Here is a 25,873-nt window from a genome sequence, read left to right as displayed (position 1 = left end):
ATGCCTACCAAGGTAAGTGTAAGCACAACTTATGCAGTGTTTTGCAGGGAATAAGTTGAAGGATGTTGGTGCTCCAAAAACAGCAGCAGGACAGTCCTTCCAGGATAACCAACTATTTCAAATGTTCTTCCTCAGCTGATAATAATATCAAATAAAATCAATTACATTCAAATACAATAAATGAGATGATATACCAGAACATTCTACAAAGGGTTATTACAGAATATGGCTGCAATTGATTGCTACATCAGTTCCACTCAGGGCCGTCTTAAGCATATCCGGTGGCATGGTGCAAAGTTCCCTCCAGCCCCCCCCCCCCGTTTCCCAGAGTTTTTTTAGGGAGGATGGTGTGGCAGGGCTGGAGGAGGCAGGCAGCGGCTGGAGGGCAGCTCCTCCGGCGGGGAAGAGGCAGAGGCTGGATGAGGGGATGCGGCGCCTCTGGGCTCAGCTGGCCACTTCGTGCCATGGTGGCCATGGCAGACAGAGGCTCCGGGCACAGTGCTGCTTCGGCGTGGCATGGCGGAGGCGGGCGAGGGCGGTGAGCTGATGCCAGGAGGTGCCATGTCCAGCCTCCGCCTCTTCCCTGGTGCCCTGCGCCACTAGCCTCTAAGGCTAAGACGCCCCTGGTTCCACTACACGTGCCGTCGGCACCCACATTAGAAAGTGAGGAAGTCACCTTTGGTGGATCACTCTGTGAAGCATAACCATTCTGACACAGACTTACTTTATACAGTTTTATGGGACATTAAAAACAACAACAATAACCGGAATGAGGAGAGATTATGTCAAACTGTTACACCAGCAAGAAACTAGGTTGATTTTCCTTTTTAAATCCCTATATCCAGGAGGATTAAACACTGAATTATACCTAAATTGTTTTGTTTTAATTTTCATGTTAATGTGGCTATCGTCTGTATTCTCATTTCTGTATATATTGGATGCTGTACCTTTAAATTTCATGTTATCCCATTCACTTGCTGGTGGTCTTTGTAATGCAACCATGTTTTAGCTAACAGTGTCAGCCAATTACACTGAGCAAAGGTGTATCTAGGTTCCCACCCCCACCCCATTCTCCAATGTTCTAACAAATGTTAATCTGCAGCTGGAATTCCTGGCTGTTGAAGCAGCTAGAAATAAGTCCCACACAGGCCAGGATCTTACAAGTGGTAAGATAATCCTGATACTGATGCTATAGCTATCTCTCTTCCCACTAACCCCAATTATTGGATCTCATAGCTGATATGTTTGAATTACTTTCAAATCAGCAACACAACAGAGCTTTCCCTCTCCATCCTGCATGCATGGGCTCCTGCAGGTGGGCCCCATATTGCAGCTTATGGGCTGCCTCCAGTGTTCTCTGTCCTCTAGTGCAATGGCTCTTGTGCTAGTAGACAGGTGTGTTTTAATGCTGTGAAACAGAAGAATCTAATGCAACAGTCGCAAAAGCAGAAATTTGTTGTGCAACAAATTGTAAAATATGCTGCATGACCCTGTTACCAGCAACCTGCTTATGCGTTCTCTTGTGCAACCATGTTACACTTGTGCAAAATATTTAGCCAGTGGAACAAATACTCCTCTTAGTGTCTCCAATTTAGCGCTACTTTTGATACAACTTGATAGTTCTAGGTGGCCCCAAGAAGTTTGGTGTGTTTTAGAAAGATTCTTAAAATGTTTAGCAAGTTGCTTTGAAAACTGTGTGTGCACGCACTGTAAAGTGAATACAAAATTTACTGAATCTTATTCACTAATAGCATTCTTTGAGTGTGAGGCCTTAAGTAGCCAAAACTCTATTTGCTCCTCTGAAATGTTGAGGATACACAGACATCATCCCAATAGGGTAGACACAGGGGGAAGGAGGCATTTCCGGAAATACTGATGCAACTTCTCTCTTATCATTCACTCTGTTTCTGGTGTTCAGACTGTGAGTGCCATTGCTTATGTTGCCAAAACAACACCATCCATGCACAAGAGGGAGGTATCAGCAGGCTTGGAGGAATGCCCTAAATGAGTGTGCAAGGATCCAAATGGCTCAGAACCACAATACCTCAAGGGTTCATACCTCTTCCCATATGAACCTACCTGACCCTGAGATCATCTTCCGAGGCCCTTCTTTGTGTGCCTCCTCCATGAGGGATCAGGAGGGTGGCAACATGAGAACGGGCCTTCTCTGCAGTGGCTCCCCGTCTGTGGAATGCTCTCCCCAGGGAAGTTCGCCTGGTGCCTTCACTATACACCTTTAGGCGCTAGGCAAAAACGTTCCTTTGCCTGACTTGATCTACATCCTATACCCTTTTTTAAATTGCTGGCTCTTTGGGGGTTTTTTTTATTGGGTTGTTGGTTTTATTTTGATTTTATATTTTTTATATTTTATTTTATGTGAATCACCCTGAGACCTTCGGGTATAGGGCGGTATAGAAGATAAATAAATAAACAGGTAAAGGTAAAGGTACCCCTGACCGTTAGGTCCAGTCACGGCCGACTCTGGGGTTGCAGCACTCATCTCGCTTTACTGGCCAAGGGAGCCGGCGTACAGCTTCCAGGTCATAATTAAATAAGCAAGCAGCAAATCAGAACTGCAGTTTGCAGGAGTATGATGAAAATTAAAACTCTAAGCAGGGTGGGGTACAGGACTCCAAAACAGCTGAGTGAGGAGTGAACATACTTGGCTGTTGTGAGTGGATGTGGGCGGGGGAGAAAACCAGAGGAGAATGGGAATGGAATGGTGTGCCCTGAGAGAGGGCATGGCTGGTTGACTAGGACTCCAAACAGGAGCAGTTCATACTGCAACATTTTGCTGCAGGTCCCACTTGTAAACAAATGCTGCAATCTAAAATGAAGCAGTCCTCAAAGGGCTTAATGAGGAAAAAATGGAGGAAAGCATTTCCCCTTGTTTTCTGCTTGTCCATAGCTTCAGTCCCAGAACACATTTAAAGTGAAGCCTCCATGAGAGGGACGCGGGTGGCGCTGTGGGTTAAACCACAGAGCCTAGGACTTGCTGATCAGAAGGTCGGTGGTTCGAATCCCCACGACGGGGTGAGCTCCTGTTGCTCGGTCCCAGCTCCTGCCAACCTAGCAGTTTGAAAGCACGTCAAAGTGCAAGTAGATAAATAGGTACTGCTCCAGCGGGAAGGTAAACTGCATTTCTGTGTGCTGCTCTGGTTCGCCAGAAGCGGCTTAGTCATGCTGGCCACATGACCCGGAAGCTGTACGCCGGCTCCCTTGGCCAATAAAGCGAGATGAGTGCTACAACCCGAGAGTCGGCCATGACTGGACCTAATGGTCAGGGGTCCTTTAAGCCTCCATGAAATCAGTAGGACCTTCCTTTGAGCAAGCATGCATAGAACTATGGTAAGCTGTAAGATGCCAGGGCTGGAAACAAATCCTTAAGAGACTTGTACTGTCATTGTATACATGTCACTGAGTCCCAGGAAAGTTCATAATAGAATTGCAACTGGGAGGAGGCGGGAGCGGGGCGCGGGCATGTCCCGCACGGGACCGCGATAAGGTGGGCACGTCGGGGCTCCATCCGCCCGAGCGGAGCAGCGGAGGCTCAGGTATATTATATAAATTCCAGGATGTGTTGCTTTATTTCCCAGAGCAACCTGCTTCATCACGACTCTATGTCCCCATGCCTACTGGCATCCCACATGAAAATATCTTCATCAAAACCAAAGATGGTGTGTTGCTCAATCTGATTCTTCTCAGAAACACGGGAGACAATTCCTCATATTCACCTACTATCATTTACTTTCATGGAAATGCAGGAAACATTGGTCACAGACTACCCAATGCTTTGCTGATGCTGGTGAACCTGAAAGTAAACTTATTGCTGGTTGACTATAGAGGCTATGGAAAAAGTGAAGGAGAAGCAAGTGAGGATGGCATCTATATAGATTCTGAGGCTGTGCTAGACTATGTGATGACTAGATCTGATCTTGACAAGACAAAAATTTTCCTCTTTGGACGATCCTTGGGGGGAGCAGTTGCTATTCGCCTAGCATCTGAGAATTCCCATAGGATTTCTGCCATCATCGTGGAGAACACATTCCTTAGTATCCCACACATGGCCAGCACTCTGTTTTCTTTCTTTCCAATGAGGTACCTTCCTTTGTGGTGCTATAAAAACAAGTTCCTCTCCTATCGAAAAATATCTCAATGCAGAATGCCTTCACTGTTCATCTCTGGGCTTGCTGACCAGCTGATTCCTCCAGTTATGATGAAGCAGCTTTATGAGCTTTCCCCTGCTCGGACTAAGAGATTGGCAATATTTCCAGATGGAACTCATAATGACACTTGGCAGTGCCAAGGCTACTTCACAGCACTTGAACAATTCATCAAAGAAGTTGCAAAGAGTTATTCCCCTGAAGAAATGGCAAAAATGTCATCTAATGTAACAATAATATAACTAACTCCAGTCTTTGTGTCTGATACAACTGCATTGTACCTGGATTTGTAGAAAGTGATAAAGAATGACAATTTTTAAGTGTGTACTCTGTCTTGTACTTATCTAAAGAGCAAAATTAAACATTGAGAGATCTAAATAATAATAATAATAATAATAATAATAATAATAATAATAATAATAGAATTGCAACTGTATACTTGCAAAAGAGTGAGAATGGAAAAGGTTTTTTCTTCCATATTTCTCCATATGACCACAAGAGGGTGCTGTATCCAACACAGTTCTCATTTTGGAATCATCCCACTGTGATGCTTAAGAACCTAGAAATTGTAATCTAGTGGATCTCTGCAGTTCATGAAACAAACATCAGTTTTGTGTTTTTAAAAAGGAAAAGACCAGCTGTTTATACAGTAGAAACAACTGACAAATAGTTGCCTTCCTACAATAGTTGCTAACTTGAGTCCTTTAAATGCTTTACCAAAGCAAGCCCCCCCCCCAAATCCTGTGAGTAAAATGTGGCCCTCAGCTCTCCATTTGGCCCACTGAACTCTCCCTAGGCCACACCCCTCAGCAACCCTACGACACCATCATTCAGGGCTTTTGCTTGGCTGGAATTGATTCTTCAACTATGATAATGTGGCATAATGGGAAGAGTGCTGAACTAGGACCTGGGAGACCAGGGTTCAAATCCCCATTTGGCCATGAAGCTCTCTGGGTGACCTTGGGCCAGTCACTGCCTCTCAGCCTAACCAACCTCACAGGGTTGTTGTGGGGATTCAGTGTGGAGGAGGAGAACCATTATGCCACCTCAAGCTCCTTGGACATAGATTTCTTTGACCAGTTTAGAATAACTCCTGTAAGGAAATAATAGTAAAAGACAATGGAATTAGGTTACTGAATACATGGATGTGTTAGAAGGGGGCAGTTAACTAAGTAAAACTGAGGACCCAAGTAAGAAGGGGAGGGAAGTCAAATGCAAACGGATTACAAATGAATCAAATAAAAAAGTATGTATTCTGCTGTTGTTTTTCTTGTATAGTGGTACCTCGGGTTAAGTACTTAATTCGTTCCGGAGGTCTGTTCTTAACCTGAAACTGTTCTTAACCTGAAGCACCACTTTAGCTAATGGGGCCTCCTGCTGCTGCAGCACCACCGGAACACGATTTCTGTTCTCATCCTGAATCAAAGTTCTTAACCCAAGGTAATATTTCTGGGTTAGCGGAGTCTGTAACCTGAAGCGTCTGTAACCCGACGTACCACTGTAACTTCGTTTATAAATATTCCTTGCCAAGATAGAGAAGGAAAAGTCAGTCTCTCTCTCTCTCTCTCTCTCTCTCTCTCTCTCTCTGTGTGTGTGTGTGTGTGTATGTGTATGTGTGTGTGTGTGTGTAAAAATATCTGATTTCTGTGCAGCTGGCATGTGGCCTACCCCACCCATTTTTGCTTCTGGCTCTGTCAACCAATGGTATGTGGCCCTTGGAATGTTTCCCATGATGCAATGTGACCCTCGGGCTAAAGAAAAAAGGCTTCCCACCCCTATCCTAGAGCAGATTACAGAGCTGCTCATTCTGTGGTTCTGCTGTCAACACCTTCCTCTCCATGTCAGCTGGGTAATACACCTGAAGGCCTGCTAAGAAATGGAGGTTGACAGCAGGACCAAAGCAGGACCAGGCACAAGGAGCTTTGACGAAGGGCTGCAGCTCAGGCCTTGCATGCAGAAAGTCCCAGGTTTGATTCCTGGCATCTCCTGGTAGGGCTGGGAATGTCCCCTGCCATGAACATAGGAAGATGCCTTATATTGAGTCCGTCTAGCACACTATCATCTATATTGACTGGCAGCGGCTCTCCAGGTTTCAGATAGGGGTATCTCAGGTAGGGGACATCTCCAGCCCTACCTGGAGATGCACAGAGACCTGTTCTCTTGTACTGTCCAACATGCTGTGGACACTTAGAAAATGGTGTAATAATACCAGCAACAACAGCAACTCAATATTGTTATCCACCTGTTGCAGATGGAAAGGAGCAGGTGGTTTTCAGACAAATTGAAGGTGCTGGTATTAATCTTGAAAGCACTAAATGGCCTGCATCCAGGACACATAAAGGACCTCCTTATACCACATAGGTCTACTTGTCATGTAAGTTCTTCCTCAGATGCCCTGCTTCGGGTTTTTATTTTACTCAAATGATTTTACTCAAATGCTATTTATTTAAAGCATTTTTATCCTGATTTTCTGCCCCCAAAGGCCCCTGTAGCAAATGGCCAAATGACAGTCCCTGCCCTTGGGCTTACCATTGAAAAGACATAACACAAAAGGAAAAGTGATTGGTCAGGAGGAGGGGAAAAAGAACACTCAAGCACTGTTTCTTAGTTTTAGACTTTTTGTAATGAACAGCTGGTGTGTTCTTCTTAACTACACTATTGCTGACAAAGGATGAGAGCCCATGCATTATGTGGAGAGAGGAAAACTAGGCTTGTGTGACTCAGCTGCAAGGCACACGTGGCCATTTGGCACCCGCTTCCACAGCTGAGCCAGCACCTCCCCATTGATGCTCAAGCAGTAGCCCTTGTCAAGCCACACTGACCTAAGGGTTAGGCTTGTGGTCTCATTAAAGCAGTATTGAGCTGAGAGGAAAGAGGTGGTGACAGGATGCCTCCACAGGCACTTCTGATGAATTGCACCAAACACATAATAAGCTGCAGTGAGGAGGACCACATGGGTGATGCAGTAAAGCTGGGGCTGGCAACTCACAGAGAAACTGACAGCCCCCCTTAGCATGGAATGTGTGTATTTAACAGGGCAGTTTTGCTGACAAAGTTATTGGAATGTGATGGGAGCCGGGCAGTGGAGTGTCACCATTGCAGGTGGCGGATCAGCTATCTCAGACATTCCCCTGTATTATGACAATAACAAGACTCCATGCAAATAGAAAACCATCACAGAAAGTAAAGGGCTGCCCTGGAATCTCCCCCCCCCACTCTCTCTCTGACATGTTAATTCTCTATTTTCAGAGACTGCTTTTGTTCTGTTTTTCTGTAGAAGAGCATTCAGAGGTATAATTTGTCACCTGTTGTCTGAAGTGTACAGCCCGTTCTACCACCTCAGCCTGTTTCCTCTGGAAACTCAGCCAGTATTGTCCAAAGACACCTCAAACACAGCACTTTCCCACTTTTTCATATGTTCTCCAGGGACTCATCAAGTAATCAAGCAATGCCACACCTGCATGAACTGGCTTCTGCTAGTGCTGAAATTATTTTGTCCTTGGGAAGCTTTCTTATAAAATCCAAATCTGCTTTAGCTCTCGCCTGCTAGTCTCTGCTTCCCAAGTTGATTTACTGAAGAATCAATTGAACTGGTTCATTGTAATCACCTCATTATTATGTACTGTAAAATAATACATTTTCTATTTACCCCCTAGTGACCCATTTTTTTGTTAGCCTTGTCATGTTTTGTTATTTATGTTTGTAGAAATAATAATAGTTATTTTGTGAATTATTTGTTACTGATATTGTAACAGAAACTTAATTTAAAAATCCAGATCTGCTATTTTTAGTTTACACCAGTTGCTTCCTAACCTGTCCTTAGTAGGTAAGACAACCAATAGTTCTTTCTTTTCATTTTTTCCCATGCCCACCTTCTCCCCTTGCATCAAAAATATACCCTTTACCATGCAACATTCTGTTAAACTGCTTTTTATTTGTTTTTAGCTTTTTAATTGTTTTTAGCTGTTTTTGTGTGTTGGGGGAGGGTTATTTGACTGTTTCTGTTTATATTTTGATTGGGTATTTTGTGTTTAATGTTGCAATTTTATCGTGAACCACCCTGAGACCTGCAGGTATAGTGTGGTTAATAAATTAATTAGTTGATTAATTAAAAATAGTAACAACCCTCAGAGGATTAGCTATGGGTTACTTGGCCCCCAAAAGTTTAGCTACCCCTGCTCCAGCTAAATGATGAATTTTTAGTTATTATTTCCCTCCTCACCTTCCAACCTTTTAAGCACATCTTTGTTCATGTTTGCCTCTGAAATCATGAGACCTAGAAACTTGTTTGCTATATAGGAATTAAGATTTTAGAGAGCACGCAGGCACCTATCATTTGATGCTCACTGCGGCATTACTCTAAGGTGTAGTTGCCTTGATGATCCCATAGAGTGAAAAGAACAAAAGATTATTCTTTAAAACAGGGGAGGGAAGCCTTTTTAAGTCTCAGGGCCATATTCCCTTCTTGGAAACTTTATGAGGAGATGCATGCCAGTGGTAGGCAGGGTCAGGGCAGAGGAACAAACACAAATTTTACCTTCATACAATGGGTTAGTTTCTGTACTCACTTAACATTCCCAGTGGCGTAGCGTGGGTTGTCAGCACCCGGGGCAAGGCAAGTAATTTGCGCCTCCTAACCCGTGGATTTGCGCCCCCTAACCCTAACCCCCAGATGTTGCGCCCGGTGCGGCCGGCCCCCCCTGCACCCCCCACACTACGCCACTGAACATTCCCTCTCTGTTCTCTGCCCAAACAAGCAAGTGACATTACAGCCAGGCAAAAAGACTTGGGTGTGAGGCAGGGCCAGTGAGGGGTGTAGTCTGGGGAGAATTCTAAGGGCCAGGCAGAGAGGCCTAGGGGCCACATTAAGACCTGCAGCTCCCCAGCCCTGCAATAAAAGCTAGTGACTTACTTGATAACCCTTTACACCTTGTGAAGTTCTCATACGAGCTTTATTCATTAATTCGTTAGTGTATTTTTTAATACTGCTTTTCAATAATTTTTTTGAAGCAGTATTAGACATCAATAGCAAATATTAAAGGAAGATGACTTGCACATTCAAGCCTGGTGGCCACTGAGAATGGGGAGGGGGGCGGCTTTAAAATAGACAGTAGTTCTAAACCTTTAATTAATCAGATCAGATTCATTTATCACTCTATTCTGCATGGGCCTGCAACAGGGCTGTAACCACCTATAAGGGGTCTGCTCCCCTTGGGACTTCAGAGTATTTTCAGGCCCCCTCTTAGAGCAATGAGCTCTGATTGTTAAAAAGGACATCTCTGGTCCTTTTACTTGTACAGTGGTACCTCAGGTTAAATACTTAATTCGTTCCAGAGGTCTGTACTTAACCTAAAACTGTTCTTAACCTGAAGCACCACTTTAGCTAATGGAGCCTCCTGCTGCTGCCACGCCGCCGGAGCATGATTTTTGTTCTCATCCTGAAGCAAAGTTCTTAACCTGAAGCACTATTTCTGGGTTAGTGGAGTCTGTAACCTGAAGCGTATGTAACCTGAAGCGTATGTAACCTGAGGTATCACTGTATGTAAAAAAGCATGTGTGCAGCATTTTCCCCCAATAGTTCACCAAGACTGAGAATGCAACACAAACATCCCTTGAGTTCAATGGGGCACATATCTGAGTAGAGATATATTGTATTTCAAACTTTACCCATAGTTGGCTACCTGTGGCTTTGCTGCAAGGATTATGTGCTCCTTTGGCCCATCACTGCCATAGGCAATTTCTGACTGTAGCCTCACAATTTCAGCAAATAAAGGGTACGGGGCATAAGAGAGACCAACTGATTTTTATTTTTATTTTAGACATAAAAAGTAAGCAATGGAAAATGTTCTGCTGGGTGAAATTGGCTGGACAGGGAGCACAGCCCAGTCCTAGGCAGAGTGGCAGTGGTTTACTTGCAGCTGTGCCCAGAATGTAGGCAGATCTTCATCTGCATGTCCTAAGTCCTCCTTCTCTTTTATTGGCTGCAATGACAGAAAGAAACCAACAGGTGAAGATGGGCAATGCTGAGATGTGCAGTGGCAAGAACAGCTTATCCTGTTGATTTTGGCATGCCGTGGGCCTACTTAAAGTTCCAGAACCTTTCTCCATCCAACAGGTGACAGCACTGTCAATAATAAAGGGCATTACCAGTTACAACCCACATCAGTTGGACCTGCAGCAAAATGTTGCAGTATGGAATGTTCCGGTCTCCAGAATTCCCTCAACACTTAGTCAGCATTGTGTGACTGAACATGCTCAGTCCCCATTTGCTGTTCTGGGGTTCCCTCGTCTTACATTTTTCTCCACCTACAGATTTGTTGTAGTTCTGCAGGTTCGTCTCTATCTGGCTGATATCTCCCTCTTGAGCATGGGTGGTGCAGTTTTGGCTACTTCAGCACTCATTGCCTGAACACTGGAAACAGAGGGAATGATACTCTGAAAAGTCTTAACCATATTAGTTTCCCACTGGAGCAGGGGGTTGGGATGAGTCAACAGTGGAAAAAGATGCCCTTTAGACTCTGATCTGTGTGGAGCAATCCTAACAGGTTTCCCCTCCAATGTAGTAAGGCAAAGGACAGGATGGAGTCTGCCCAGTGAGCTCTTCAAGCTTCATCTTACTCTGGTTTACAGGTTAGGTAGCTGGCTCCCTTCTCCCTCTTCTTTCTTGCACAGAGTGACTAACCCTACCACTTCCTTACGATGTTTCCAAAATAGGATCTAAGCTGGTTCGATCTTGCCAAATCATTGATTGCATTCTTCAGACACTGAGAAGTGATAATAGCAGCCTACCTTATAGGGCTCTTGTGACCATTACTGGGACAACAAATATGAAGTCTGCTGGACGTTCATAAAGTGGGATATGTCAGTGATGAATATGATCATGCTCAGTGCCTCCCAGTCTTTGCAGGTCACATGACAGGATTGTTCAGCCCCTTATGATTCACTCCCTGACCTGATCAGCAGATGGTAATAGGCAGGGCTCCCCACCCCCACCCCCACCCCACCCCCCCAGCTAGAACTCACCAGAACTCAGTTCTAGCACCTCTTATGTGGGGGCCATTGCCATTCTAAGAGAACAAGGAAAGTGATCATGATGAGTTTTGGCACCTCTTTTTCTAGAAAAATAGCACTGGTAATAGGGTTCCTGTGGGGCTACCTTTAAGTTTGATCTGGAAGTTACAGCTAAGTTGTTCTGTGGGGCAACTATCTGACACCTTGGCTGAAGAAAAATGCACAGACTGTTTCTATGCCAATGAGCCAAGCTTAAGGTATTTTAGTTTATAAAGCCCTAAACAACTCACAACCTTTCAACCAGGGTTGGAGAACCTTTTTCAGCCTGAGGGCTTCATTCCATTCTGGACAACCTTCCAAGGGTCACATGCCAGCTATTTGCAAAACTGGGTGGAGCAGCAAATGTAAATTTGACCTTTAGTACAGTAGGTTATTTTCTATACACTCTACCCTACATCTAGGCAAGCAAGAGGCATTATCAGAGTTCAAGGATACATTCCAGCCAGGGTGCAAAGCTGGGGCAGTTAGGGATGTGGCCTGGAAAGAGTTCCGAGGGCCATACAGTATTTGAAGTTCAGGAGGGCCACCTGGCTCCTGGGCCTGAGGCCCTCCACCCCTGGTTTACTGAGACAATGTGAAGTTTGGAAGACTCCCCAAAGGCCTGTATAAGTGCTAATCGTTGTTATACAAATCACAGTGGTTCCACCAAATGAGCTAGTAAAGAGAATATTGGTGTGCTGTCTTTCCATTCTGTCTTCCCTCCACCCCCGCTTGAAATTACTTTTGCCAAAGGACTCCCTGCCTCACTCTCCAGGAACTGATTTATTCCTTGATGGGGTGTAGAATTCATTAGGAAAAGTGAGTGTCAGTTGACTGCTAATGAGAGATGGAGTGTTTCACCTCTAGGTCGCTGGTTCACACTGAGCCTAGGTCAGAAGTCGCAAGCAACCTGCTGGCCTTGGCATAACGAGTCCCGGAGCTCGCCAAGGTTCTTGATGAGCAGGACTTCATGTCACACGCAGAAAGCCATCATTGCAATTGTTGTTAATTGGCATCCTTGCTGGTGGCTGCAACAGTAAGGCCAATGAGTGAAATTGTTTGGAGGCAAACCTTCTCTTCCCTTCACCCACACTGTTGCATAAAGTGCCTTTGCTCTTGGTCAGGATTCATCTTTCCAAATGGCACGAAAGGGGTGGATCCTTGTAGACTGTCATGGACTAGTTGGGTGCAGAGGAGTGGTGGGAGGCACCAGCTTGGGCAACCTCCAAGGGATGAAGGCGCAGAGCCAGGGGACTGGTGGTGGGATGACAATGAGTGGTCAGAGGGGGAAGACTGAAGAGGTGACATGGCTAAGTGAGTGGAGGGAGTTAGTAGCAGCTGTCCGGAAATAGAGGCTGGAGAGGAGGGACACCAACAGGCAGAGAGAGGCAGGCTCATGAAGAAGCCAGGGGTTCTCCTTCTGCTGCTGTGACTGGCTCCCCTCTCCACTGGTTTCTCAGAACCTGCAGAGGTATGAAGAGGGCAAAGCAGAGACAGACAAGGTGACAGAGTCTCAGATTGCTTGGAAGGGTCCAGGAGAGGAGGAGATTTAGAGAGCTGTGGGAGAAGGGGCACCTTCAGACCTTGCAACTAACTGGGGCAAAATCTACTGGGACGAGTTGCTGTGCTCAGTAGGCTTGAGCTATTTTGTTTCTTTGAATAAAGAGTTAATTTCACTGACACCATGTGAGCTGTTGCTGACCTGCTCCTGACATCCGTCCTGACTTTCTTTCTTTTAAAAAATCTCCAAGTCTTTTAATCTAAGCTGCTTCATCTGCATTAGCCTCACACAGCTCTTTCTAGATTTCAGATCCTGCGGCATTTAGTCTGTAGTGTTTGTGGGCTCTTAAAATACTTATTATTCCTTTGATTTTCTATTCTAAGCTGCCCTGGGAATTTATAGGAAGGGCAGGGCATATATGCTGATCAATTGATCAATCAATCAATAGCTCCTGCTTTCAAAAGGCAGCTATTGTTTTGATGGAGGATGGTGTGGTTTTAAGGAAGCAGCGATTGTGATGGATCCTTCTCCTTTCTCCTTTCCCCAAACAGAAATGAGGCAACAGTCCTAATTCTGTGCATACATTAACTATTTGCGTAGAGTAGTGGGATTTGGGTTGCCCTGGATGGTCCCACTCCATTTCAGCACCATATATAGTGTCTGCAGAGCAGCTGTGTGTGTGGCCTCCAGTGATAATCACTATCACAGCAATGGCAATCTCAGTTCTCTAAGTCCACATACATTTAAAGCACTATTATGACACTGTTAGTCAGGACTCTCCATAAATAGTCATGGGGACTGTTGTTTGTTAAGGGTGCTGAGAATTGTTAGGCAACCCCATTCCCTTCACAAAGCTATAATTTCCAGAGTGGTTTACCGATCAATCACTCTTCCCAGGGACCTCTGAGAATTGTAGCTCTCTGACACGAATAGGGGTCTCAGCACCCTTAACAAACAACAGTTCCCAATATATATATTTTTGGTGGGGGCGGGGGTCATGTCTAATAAAAAAGAAAAAAAAATGGTGCTTTAAAGTAAGTAAGAGAGCTTTATTCAGGCTAACAATAGTACAGACAAAACAGCAGACATAGAAGACATGATTCAGGAGTTCAGGAACTAGGCAAGGAGTTCAGAACAAGTTTCCACACCCTGCCCACCAAGCTTTTAAAGATGAGAAATACCACATTCACTCACAAGACTTGCTTGCCTTACAGGAATGTTGGGGTTGCAAATGTGTGATCTTATGGGGTGGGTGGCTCTGTTCTGATCTGCAAAAGCAGTGCCTGGTTCTAGACTACACTCTCCTGTTCAGGTTCCTGTTCAGTCACTGCTGCCTCCTGCCTTGGTTGCCCTGAGCCCCTCCCCCAGCTTCCATTGGGATTCTCTGCTCTGCAGGAAGGTGGGGGGAGAACAGGCATCTGCTATCCCCTTCCAAAGTGGCTGAAGCTGGGGCAGAAAGGGGGAGACCCCCGTTCAACCCAGATTCACACCATTCAGGTCCCCATCCTCTTCTAGTGTGATGGGACTTGCCAATCAAAACCCAATCACTACAGCACTTTGGGGCACATGACGCATTCCATTTTGAGCCCCAACTGTGTTATCTCCTGCCCTAAGATCCAATGTTCAAGGACAGGCATAACATTCAACATTTGATATTCTCCTTTATGGAACATATGAGTCAGAGACTTAGAAGGTTTTTTTTTACTGGAAGTTCATTGCATCAAAGTGTACCAGAACACTTTCAGATTGCTGGGAAGGCCAGGAGAGCTTCCTGAGATTGTTAATATCAGACGATTCTGGAAACGTATTTAGTTAAAGGGAAGGAAGAAGTCCTGCCAAATATGGTTTTACTTTAATTTATGTTTATTCTCCGCTCAGAATCCTGGACGGTGTGTAACCATGGTGTCTTTCAGCACCCTGGAGAGTTACAGAGAGTCATCGAGCGGCGCAGATCAGCACCTTGGACAGAGCGTGCAGCTCCGCGCTGTTCTTTAATATAACCTTTCTCTTCCTTCAGTGTTTCTCAGAATGTGACACTGTTTACTGATACACACGCAGGAGGAGACATACACTCCGCCTAATCTAGGGAAAAGGAGTATAGAGTCAGGGATGTGTCATACAAAGTGGCTGGACATTCTGGAGACAAGTGCAATTTAAATCACTTTCCAATATTAACTGACTTACCTGATTACACTCCAGTTATATTAAATATGGCTCAGGGAGAAAACTTATCTGTCTTTACTTTTTAAACAAATTAATAAATTCCCCCCACACTTTGTCAGACTGTCCACTCTCTGGGAAACGTCGAGAGATGCATGACAAGTAATCCCTCGAAGATAACGTGGCAACGGGCCTCTTTTCAGTTTTCTCTCGCAGTGCAGCCCCATTCATGTCTACTCAGAAGTAAGCTCCTTTGAGTTCCATGGCACTCATGGGCGTCGCCAGAATTTTGACAGGCTTTTGTGGGAGGGGGCAGAACCTCAGATCTGTATTGATTTGTATTGATGATGGGACTTACGCCAAAGTAAGTGGGTCCAGGCGCTTGACGGGATGCAGGAAGACAGGCTATTCCTGCTGGATACTGAACTGACAAGACTCCATTTTGCAAGGACGGATAGGTTTCGTCTGGAGAAAACGGTGGGATGCTGCTAATTTCAGCGAATACGTTATGCTGAAAACGAACCTTCCTAATTAGGGGACCTAATATCCTTCTCTTTAATCTGCCTCTGGCCGCCCCTATCCCGTGCGGGTCCTCCTGGGCTTAATCCCAAGGAAACGAGCAGAGAATTGCACCGTCGGTCTGCCTTTTGCCCGGGGCTGAAAGGCAGCCAGCTCGTGCACATTTCACCAAGATGTCCACTAACACAGACAACTACTGTATAGGGAAAGCCCGAGAGTCCTACGTTTATATTTGATGGAGAAGCGATGAGAATGTTGTTGCCGTTCAGCCGTCCTAAGCTTCCTCGGACAGGAGGAAAACTTTGAAGTTTTGCTCCCACATATCCACTCCCCCCCCCCCATATTAATTGCGCGAGGGAGATTTGGTTCAGGTTTTTTTAAGCACCCTTTGGAAGCTCTTCAAATCACCTCTTTTAACTATGCCAATACTAAACAGTTTGACTTCCAGGTATAGCCATTCGGGATTTTTTTTAATGTTTGTTTTTTTAAAGCCCCCCGTCCCACCACACAGAATTCTGAAAGAGTATTTGTGGGGAAAATGGTTTTTTTGGTTTTTTTTACAGATTACAAGAAGACGATCCGTATATTCAGAATTCCCCTGCTCCGAACGGGAAATAGATGGGTATTGCGCGATTGTCAGTTCCTAAACTTCACCCTTGATTTCATTTGCAGGCCTATAAAGAGAGTAGGATTAGGCCAGAGACAATCAGGCATGTCCAAAGTCCGTTTCAGGGGCCTTCACTTCATCAAATCTGGCCCTCTTTGAAAAAAGTTTGGACACCACTGAGCAGAACTGATAGCTGTCTCCTGTTAGACGTTGTTGTTGTTTATGCCCGGAGAGATGCTTATACAGAAAAAGTTAAGATCTGTTTGCTGTTGCCAGCCCTACATTTTTCAGAGGCCTCCTCCATCTCTTTATTATAGCGTTTGTGCGCTTTCATGGTGTGTCTCTCCAATTGCGGATTGGATGGCGGACACTGACCTCCACACTGGCCACTCCTTGTAGCATCCGTGTCAACCCCTTAATCCTTCCCCCACCTTCGGCGCCATTTCAGCCTCGCAGCATCCAGTCCTAACTCCCTTTGCCACGCACGCGTTTGCACCGACGGCTACGGGGGCGCCCTTAAACACCCGAGAGTCCTGTGCTCTGAAACGTAATGTGTGAAGGGACCCATCCACGCTGGCAAACACGGATCTTACTTCTTCGTCCTGGAGGGGCCCTTGTGGCCTCGGGATTAAATCTATTCCGGAGCCCAGAGATGCGGCAAAGAGAAGGCTTGCGCGTGTGGAGGGGAGAGGAGGCAAAAGGGCTAGTGGAAGGTGCTGGTGGTCGTGTGTACGCTTGTGCACGCGTGTGCTCCTTCTGGAGCTGCCACAGCCGCTGCCCCTTTAACAGGGCTCCGCTTTGCTCCAGGGGAATAGCTGGCTGGTATTGTCCAGTTTGAACTGAGCACCGGAAATGGAGGGGCTATTTGCCTCCCGAGATCGCACTGGTCATTCGGCCATTGTCCTCGGCCAGCCGTGAAATCTCTCCCCCCAAAAGGGAGGGGGAGGGTTGGCGTTGGAGAAACGGAGCGCTCGCCCTTCCCGCTCCTGCTGCCCCCCCCCCCAATGATCAGATGCAGCATCCTGGGGTCAGGCGTGACCTCCCCGCCCCATCGCCAAGCCCGCTTGCCCCGCGGAGCCGTCAAGATGAGGATGGGGAATCCTCAGCCGCCGGCACCCCCCGGCCCTCCAGAGGAGCCAAATAGGCCATTTCCGCTGAAAATATGGAATTGACAAATATCAGCGAGCCGCAGGGTGGGGAAGGCCGCGGGGGTGGGGGGAGCAGACCGACTCCAAATCGCAGAGAGCCGGGCCAAGGCGAGGGTCTCCCTCCTCAATTAGGGATGGGAGGGAGAGAGGCAGTGCAGGGGAGGGGCTCACCAGCTCAATATAGATAAGAGGAGAGGTGGGTTTCCGCCCCCATCCGGTCCCCCCCCTGTGAACCCCCCACACACATTTCCAGGCCCCCCCATCACTATCCATCAGCACTTTGTGCGTATGGATCGCCTCTCATTTTCTCTGATTGTCTTTTAAGCAGCCTTCGGGCCCCGCCCCCGCCCCAATCAATCAGCCCTTCTGTTCCCGGGGGGTAATATAGACATCATCGGGATACATTCAGAAACGGGTGTTTGTAGAGGTGTGTGTGTGTGTGAGGTGCATTTTGTATGAAGGATGAGAAAATCTCCAGGTCGTCATAACTCTCCCCACCAGCACAACTATTGTATTAAAACCGGTTTGTGCCTTTTAAACAAAATGTATTATTTTGAGGTGAACCTATTTTGTTAGCTGCACAGTATCTCATTATTTTTATTTTTATTTTTTGGTGCGTGTAAAAGCGACCCTGAATATTTTATTTCATTTCATTTCGTTGCTGCTTTTATGAAAGTGTTCTAATTTACTGTAATGTGGAGGTAGGGGTATTCCCACTCCGTATTATTCCCTGCCCTGATTTTCTTTCTTTAAAAAAGCCATCACCTTGGGATGTTGGTGATATTGCTACTTAATATCTACATACTATATTATTTTGTTTCCCTTATGTGGGGAAATTTCAGGAAAAAGACGAAGTTGTCTTCTACTTCCCCATAGCTTGCTGGATGTATTTGAGCCCCTCTTCCTCAAAATAGCCGACCTTCCCATTCCCGATGATAGAGGCTTTATTAACGCCATGTAAACAAGAATTTCTAGCTTTAAAAAAATAAAAATAAGCGCACCTTTTGTGGTGGAATTCGATTTTGCAATGGGGGGGGGGAATCAACTTAGGACAATTATTTTTCTTTCATTAAAGATAAGCTGGGAATCGAACTTCTCATGATAATGCTCATTTTTAAAGCAAACAAAGGCTCCACACACTAAAAAAAAAAACTCGTTTGGCTTGGGATTCACCCTTTCCGGCATGTTTCTTTAAAGAAACAAAAAATGCATTAAGTTCAATTAATTGAAAATGTATTATATACTGCTTTTTCTTCTGCCGCTGCCCGCTCCAAAAGCAAACTTTTATATTTTTAGAATTGCACCAGGATAAATTGGTAACCTTCTGAGCTCACCAAACTGGGGAAGAGAAAGATAAAGGACTCATAAATTCCAATTTGAGATCCGATCTCTTTCTCTCTCTCTCTTTCTCTCTCCCTCCCACCCCCGAGTCATTGACTAAAGATGGTGGGGAAGGTAAGGAACCAACCAAACCGCCCTCTTCACCCCCCTCCTCGCATTCCCAAAGCTAGCCAAGGGAGATCCCAGGAGTAGCTGCGGATGGGAGCGGAAAGGGATAGTTTAGGGAAGAGGCTTAACATGCCAAAATGGAATGAGCGGGGAGAGGGAGGGAGGGAGGGAGGGAGGAGGGAGGGGGCGGCTCTCCTTTTAAACAGGTCACTTCGAGTCAAGCGGGTCTTGTCGCAGGCCAGCTTGCTAGGCAGGCGAACATGGGGTGGGGAGGGTCAATAATATAAGCTAATAGTGTGTGTGGGGGTGTGCTGGCAGAGAGAAGTCAAGATAGGAGATCTTGTTTCTTTCCTCTTGACAGGTAATCTACCCATCAATGAAGTTTCACATTCGCACATTCTGCTGCCTCCACTTTGGAAAAAAATTAAATCCCGCTTGGAAGGTATAATTACTAGTGTGGCATGTGTGATTGTGTATCACGTGGGAAAGCTGTGTGTGTGTGTGTGTGTGTGTGAGAGAGAGAGAGAGAGAGAGAGAGAGAGAGAGAATATGAATGAATGAATGAATGAATGAGCCATGTGTGAAAACTGCATATGGCGAAAGGTATCCCAGGGACGAGATCCCTCTGGGTTCTAGAGATCTCTCCAACCAACGAGATTTTTAAAAGCGTGGAAGGAGAAAACTGAGTTCCATAAAAGAAAGAAAAAGCATGGACACGAAGCAGGATCCACTCCCTCGCTTGCAGGATGGCAGGAGGTTACATTTTTTTGTCTCCTAGGAAGGGAGAAGAGCGCTTATATTGCGGCGAGGTGGGCGGGGGGAGGAGGCGGAGGGAGGGAGGGGAGGCCCGCGGGGGGAGAGGGGGAAAGCGCGCAAGGTTTGGCGTTAGGGGAATTCTATTGTCTCTTAGAAATTTGGGAAGCTTTAGCAGGCCCTGGGCCCTCCCACTGCTATTGTTGCAGTGAAGATGTAGCAAACCTTTCTCTCGCCTTCCCTCCGCTTGTTTTGAATCTTCCACCACCCCCTCCTCCCTTTCTCCCCCCCCCTCTCTTTTTTTTTGGGAGCTGCTGAGCTGCTCTGACACCCTCTCCAAAGACGGGCTGGCAGAGAGGAGGGAGGCTGTTCCAGCCAGAGTCCACCATTTCCACCGGGGGTGCAGAATGGGGTCTGTTTCTAACCAGCAGTTTGCAGGTTAAGTGAAAATTTCATACCCAATTCTTCCCTTCCCTTCTCTCTCCCCCCCCCCAAGGAAGACTCTTTCTTTTCCCTCTTTTTCTCTCTCTATCTCTGCCCTCCATCCCTGTTTTGAAAATCAGCGGTGTGCTCTGAAGAGCTTTCCCTCACCTCTTCTCATTTTAGGAATAGTTTTACAGCTGTTTTCAATCAATCCTCTTCATTTTTAAAAGGAAAGATTTGTGTTGATTCTTTCATATATTCTTTCCAAAATGTTACTTTTTGAACGAGCGGTCGGTTTAGTCACTTTCTTGCTTCACCATGTGCTTTTTCTTTATAAGAATTGGGGAGGGCGGAATTTTGGAAACTTTTTGGGTGTATCTAGGCAGCTACAAACTTAGGCAACGTTTTCCTGGGAGCAGGTCCCATTAAACGCGGCGAGGTTTCTTCAGAGTAGACATGCGTTGAATTGCACGAGTTGTGATTTTGTGTTTTGCTTTTAAAGAGGAACCACAGTATATACCTTTACGCTTAAAAAAGCGCATATATTTCCAAATGGTTTCGACAGACCAAGACTTCGCTTCCCAGAGTATTTCTCCCCAGTGTATAAATATTTTGTATTTCCACATAATCAATGTCCATACATACACCTCGAATGCTTTAGAATAGTTTGAAAATGGACTAGTGGTGTCACGCTGTCCCATCCACTAGTTTACTTTTACTCCCTCCCCCCATCCTGTGAAAATAGTGTGGGATCCACCCCGCAACCCGGGATGGCATAGATTTGGAATACACCGATTTCTTCGATGTTTTGGAGCTGCGTTTTCTATTTTGGGCACCCTACGGAATTTGGAAGAGGGAGCGAGTTCTTGGTATCCCTCCCCCATTAATATGTTTTGAATCCTGCCCTTCCTGATCTTCCATGGATGAAGACTTGCGATTTAGTCCTCTTTCTCCCCAACCCCCCCCCCCGGCCAAATAACCCCCGAGCCGAGGCTGCTCTCTGCATGGCTTCCTGCCTAGCCTTCTGCGCGCTCAGCGGTGCTGGAGCTCTCCGAGGAAGTCCATGGCGTTTCCCGCGGGGGGCTGGGGGGCCGGCCGGGAGGTGAGCCCCCTCTCGGGCGTCCCAACCCTGGGTGGCCCCCGGAGGTCCCGCGCTCCCTCTGTCGCGCACCCGCTGGCCCTTGGGAGGAGCGGGGAGGGGGACCCCCCTCCTTTGGCTGGACTCCGGCTGATGATCCTCGGCGCGTATGTTTCCAGGTGGCTGCGCCAAGGCGGGCGAGGAAGAGCCCACGGGGGACTCGCCCCGGCCGGACGAGGAGAGCCAGCCGCTCCTGCATGGCGCCGGGATCTGTAAGTGGTTCAACGTGCGGATGGGCTTCGGCTTCCTCTCCATGACCACCAAGGAAGGCATCGCCCTCGAAAGCCCCGTGGATGTTTTCGTGCATCAGGTAAGGGGGTTTTGGGGGGGGGCGGCAGGGAAGCGGGGCTGCCTTGGTCCTGAGCAGCTCGGGGGCCCCGAGGAGGCTTCCCCCGAGGGCTGAGCCCGGGCGACCCCGGCCTGGGGCCTAGGGCGCCGCCTTGGCGTGGGCCTTCCAGGCTGGACGCAGCCGGGGTGGAGTTTGCACGCGCGCGAAGTTTGGGAACTGGGGCAGGCCTCGTGGGGTGAGCTGATCCGGAGCAAAGCGGGGTGTGTGGACCGGGAGATCTGCCCCCCCTATGTAAAAAAGAGGGGGCAGCTAGTTTATCACGTCCTCTCTACTCTTTACTGAGGAAGAAATCCCCCCCCCCCCATTGGCTCCCTACTCGGTTCGGTGCCTGGCTGTATACCGGATTTGAATGCAGGCCGCCTGCCTGGTCCCCACCCCCGATCTTCCTTCCTTGCTGCTTCTACCCACCCACGGCACTAGGCCTCTCTCTCTCTCTTTCTCGAGGCCAGGAGGGTCAGTTCCTGGGATCCTTTTCTTCCCGTGATCTCAGGGTTCAAGAGTTAGGTTGCTGTAAAGTGATATCAGATTGATTTCATTCCCCCCCCCAACCTCCTTTTCAAAATGGGTCGCTTGGGGATTTGCCTCGAGAAGGGGGAAAAGGGGCGAGGGAGCGCGCGCCGGGATTATTGCTGTGTTAACCAGGCGTGAGGTGGTGTTAATGTAGCTTTAAAAGAAAAAGGAAAAAAGAGAACGCCGGTAAAACACGGATCAAAATGACGACAGGAAATTGGCAGTTGTAGAAGATGCTGAGATACAGTGTTCCACATGTTTAAAACTTTCCCTCTCCCAGTTGGAAGTGGGGGAGGCCTTTTGCTTTGATTTCCATGACTGTAATGTTGGGAAGGTCATGCAGGGACAGGGGGGGGGGTACAGTGTTGCAGCACAAAATCCAGATGGGACCAGACTTGAAAGTATGATAGCCGGGCATCTTAATATGAGCTTTAAACAGCTACCAAAATGATCACTTGATGCCTGAATGCATATTGTTATAATGCAAAGGATGCCCTCTTTTACATTGGGATATCAAAGCTCTATAAGGTTTTGTAATGTTGATTGCAAAATGCTTTGCTAAAAAAAATTAAGCCTCCCACTTTGGTGCCACACTCTTCCTGACACCTGTGCTGCCAATATTTCTCTTTAGCAAACCATCTTGTTGCACACCTGAGCCACTTTTTTTGGGAATAGTTAGCTGCAGTTTCAGAAGGTCCTTTAAGGATATGTTTTGTCCATGCCACCACCGGGATGAGGTGGTGGTACTTTTGTGGGTGTAGATAGCAAGGGTATTCAAGGGGGTTACTTTGGGGGTTAACCTTTGATGCAATATGGTTTCATCCAGTGGTTTAGAGCAGCTGAAGTTCATCAACTTTGGAAAGGGCCTCAGGTTCCCCCACCCTGGTTTAAGATATAAAAAATGGTTATGTGTAATGATGATAGAGGTTTATAATATTATGAATGGGCAGAGAGAGGGGAGGGGAAGAAATTGATGGGTTTCTCCACACTTTGAAATTAAATAATTCGCTATTCCAATATGTGATGATGGCACTGGAGTAGGTTGCTTTTAAGGAACAGAGAAACTCATGGTAGAAAAGACTGATTAATGGCTATTAGATATTGTAGCTAAATGGATCTTCCATGTTCTGAGACAGGCTGCCTCTGAATTCCTTGGTGGGACAAGCAACAGTCATCTTCATGCCCTGCTTGCAGGTTTCACATATTTTCAGATTAGGTGGACCCTCCTATAAGCCAAATCTTATGATAATGCTTTTAAATTTTTTTGGTTGCCTACATGAGATGGAACCACACATTGGATTAGCAGCTTCTTTTACAGCTGTATTTTGCCCTGGTATACAGGATCACTTTTTACATATATACTGAGGATTACTTTTTGTTACTAAAGATGTCACCTGAAATGAATGTCAAGCTTTGCTAATATGAAAACTGCTGTGTTTCTCATTTTTTTATGTTCTCTTTCTTGCAAGAGACCTGTGCATTTCATTTAGGGCTGGATATAAGTAACTAGTGGATGTTGATCCTTTCAAACATGGGGATCAGCTATCATTTGTTCCTTTGTCCCACCAAGTCTCTAGCATCTACTAGAACCTGTTTTAATATAGGCTGGGATCCTTTATGCACTTACCTGGGAGAAAGCCCCATTGAACACAGTGAAATTTACTTCTGAGTAAACATGCATAGGATTACACCAAGCCTCCTGTTTCACCCTACACTTCATTGTAAAACTGTGCTTTTATGTGTGTCTACTCAGAAGTAATCCCCATTGAGTTCACTGGGACTTACTCCAAGGTAAGTGCAACCTCAGTGCACTGTCCTGCTTTCTCTCCTCTAACCCCACTTTTGTTTAATAAGCAGCCTGATAGAGTTCTGGAGAACTTGAAAACTTGCTTATTATTTTGTAGTGCTTTGCTTAGGCCTAATCAAGGTAGCATCAGATTGTGGGTTTTTGGATTATTTTTTTTCAAATAGGTCAGCATAGTTTCCTGTTCTTTTTGAAGCTACCTATTAGTCTCCACAATGGAGTCAACAGTTGCAAAGACATTGCACAAGGTTCTTCAGATAGCTAACAAAGTTAGTTTCCCCCTCCCACCACAATAAATAAAATTTTGTTGAGCCACTTCTAGATCAGCCTACTTTTCTTTTGGACTCCATGGCAAATATTTTCATTTGTGTCTTTGTGGAGCCTCTTTGCAAACCTTGTAATGGGCTGGGGGGCAAGATAAGTTGTGAGTAGAGGATTTGTTTTTCCTTTTTGTGTGTAAATCTTTTTTCTTATCTCTCTGTCCCTTTTTGTACTGGCCGAGGAATTGATGGCAGAAACCATTTTGATGTTGTAGTAGAGCCTTGAGATTGGTGAGCTGATACTCCAAAATAAAGGAAATCAAGTACACACACAAACACACTTCCATTTCAGATGGAAGGCTAGATGCTAAGCATCTGAGCATGAGTAATCCTACTGAAATGAGGAGCTCCTGTTCAGAAGAAACCGTACTCACTTTGTCAATACTGATAGTCTGGAAGAAGCTTCAAGCACATGTTTTTCTGTGTGAGTTCCACTCAGTTCGGGGGCACAGATTCCCCATACAGCCCAATCCTGTGCATATTTACTCAGAAATAACTTCCACTGAGATTAGTGGTGCTTACTCTTAGGTACATTTGCAAAGAATTTCAGCCTTACAATGCATGTTTACTTAGAAGTAAGCTACTGTGTTAACCTGGGGTTTACCCACAAATAAGTGCATTTTGGATTGCACCCTTAATGAAAGTTTGTTGCAACAGAAGTGGACACATAAAGTTCAGAAGGTGCTTTAAATAAACTCAACAAGGAATTTAGCTTGGCAGGGAGGACGGCAGGGGCAAATGAACTTGTGTTGCATGTGTGTAAAAGTTTAAAGTGAATCACTGTTGATTCTGGGGTGGGAATTTGGATTTTTATAAGGTCTGTTCATGAGGTGCCAGGTGCTGAAATCCTAAAATCATTGGCTTTGTTGCCGTTGCGGTGGCATTACTCTAGAGCAAGTGGGTTGAAGTGGGTGGCTTTATATATGGAAACAGTAAATGACTTCTTTTGAGAACTTCTCTTGATTCCAACTACTCAGTTCTTCCCTGGGGTTTTGCTTTCCTTTCCACCAGGCAGATGGCAAATCTGTAAAAAAGAAAAGAAAGAATGGATGTGACCCCTGATTTCTGCATTTTACTCCCCCTCTGCCCTCAGAGAACGGTGGGCCTGGATATATTGATGGAAAAGCCCAGAGGGAATAAACATGGAATGCTGATTTCCTTGTTCCAGAGGGATGCAGATTGCAGCATGAGGACATAAGTGAAGAGGACCAATGCTTTGTTTTAGCTACACTGCCAATCACTTTGGTATGTGGCTGAATTTTTTAGTGTTGGCTGAATTTGGGAGAATGAAGCCCAATGCAAGTCCATTTTTTTGGAACTGGTTCTGCATCTATGTAGAAATGCCTGATTCCTGTTCTAAGGAAAGTGGCCTTCCCTTTTGTGCTTGAGTGAGGGTTTGTGAAATGCAGAGGCAACTTCAGGGACTGGAGGCGGGGTGGGAGTCCTCTGGTCTCCCCAGTATTTATTGCCCCAGACAGTCTAGTTTTCTGATTGCAGGCACTAACAGTCTTGCACCCTCACAGAAAATTAAACAGTTGGAGCGTCCCTGGTGTCCTAACAGCTTTGCTTTGCCTCGCACCCTCTGATTCAAGAAAAATAACCCAAAATTCCAGCTTCCTCAATTCATTCTTCACTGCAGTCCCTGTGGTGTGGGAGTCCTGAGGATGCACTTAGTACTATTCCTACTATTATAAATCAGGTTGCCCATATTTTTAAGGGGGGAAATGTAAAGGTTAAAGATAAAACCAGGAGCGGGGAACCTAAGACTCACAGCATGTTACCGGATTGCAATTCCCATCATCCCTGACCAATGGCCGTGGTGTCTAGGGCAGAAGTGAGTTAGGGGTCTTAACAGCACCTGGTTCCCCACCCTTGGACTAGAGAGAAGTGCAGGCCTTTCTATGTTTAAAGAGAATCTCCATGGCCAAAGGCAATATAACAATGAAAAACAAGTCAAGGGCGGCTCCAAGTAAGAGCCC

General features: G+C 46.1%; 1 protein-coding gene and 1 pseudogene across 2 annotated transcripts in view; both read left to right on the top strand.

Annotated features, from left to right (window-relative positions):
• Window positions 1-4,483, top strand: LOC309347157 (protein ABHD13 pseudogene; annotated as a pseudogene). The gene is made up of 3 exons: window positions 1-12; window positions 1,103-1,166; window positions 3,429-4,483. The product of its transcript is annotated as a protein ABHD13 pseudogene (transcript).
• Window positions 4,484-19,507: 15,024 nt separating this feature from the next.
• LIN28A (lin-28 homolog A) overlaps window positions 19,508-25,873 on the top strand; it is a 47,999-nt gene continuing 41,633 nt past the window's right edge. Inside the window, exons 1-2 of the mRNA XM_081869760.1 lie at window positions 19,508-19,788; window positions 21,031-21,221. Of these exons, the coding sequence (XP_081725886.1) occupies window positions 19,758-19,788; window positions 21,031-21,221 (222 nt within the window). The 5' untranslated portion in view covers window positions 19,508-19,757. The remainder of the gene's footprint in view (window positions 19,789-21,030; window positions 21,222-25,873) is intronic.

This window comes from Podarcis erhardii (genome assembly GCF_964252035.2).
Source record: "Podarcis erhardii genome assembly, chromosome: 7".
In the NCBI taxonomy this organism is placed as follows: Eukaryota; Metazoa; Chordata; class Lepidosauria; order Squamata; family Lacertidae; genus Podarcis; species Podarcis erhardii.
The sequence above is the reverse complement of the archived record's forward strand: the minus strand, read 5'-3'. Positions and strand labels throughout refer to the sequence as shown.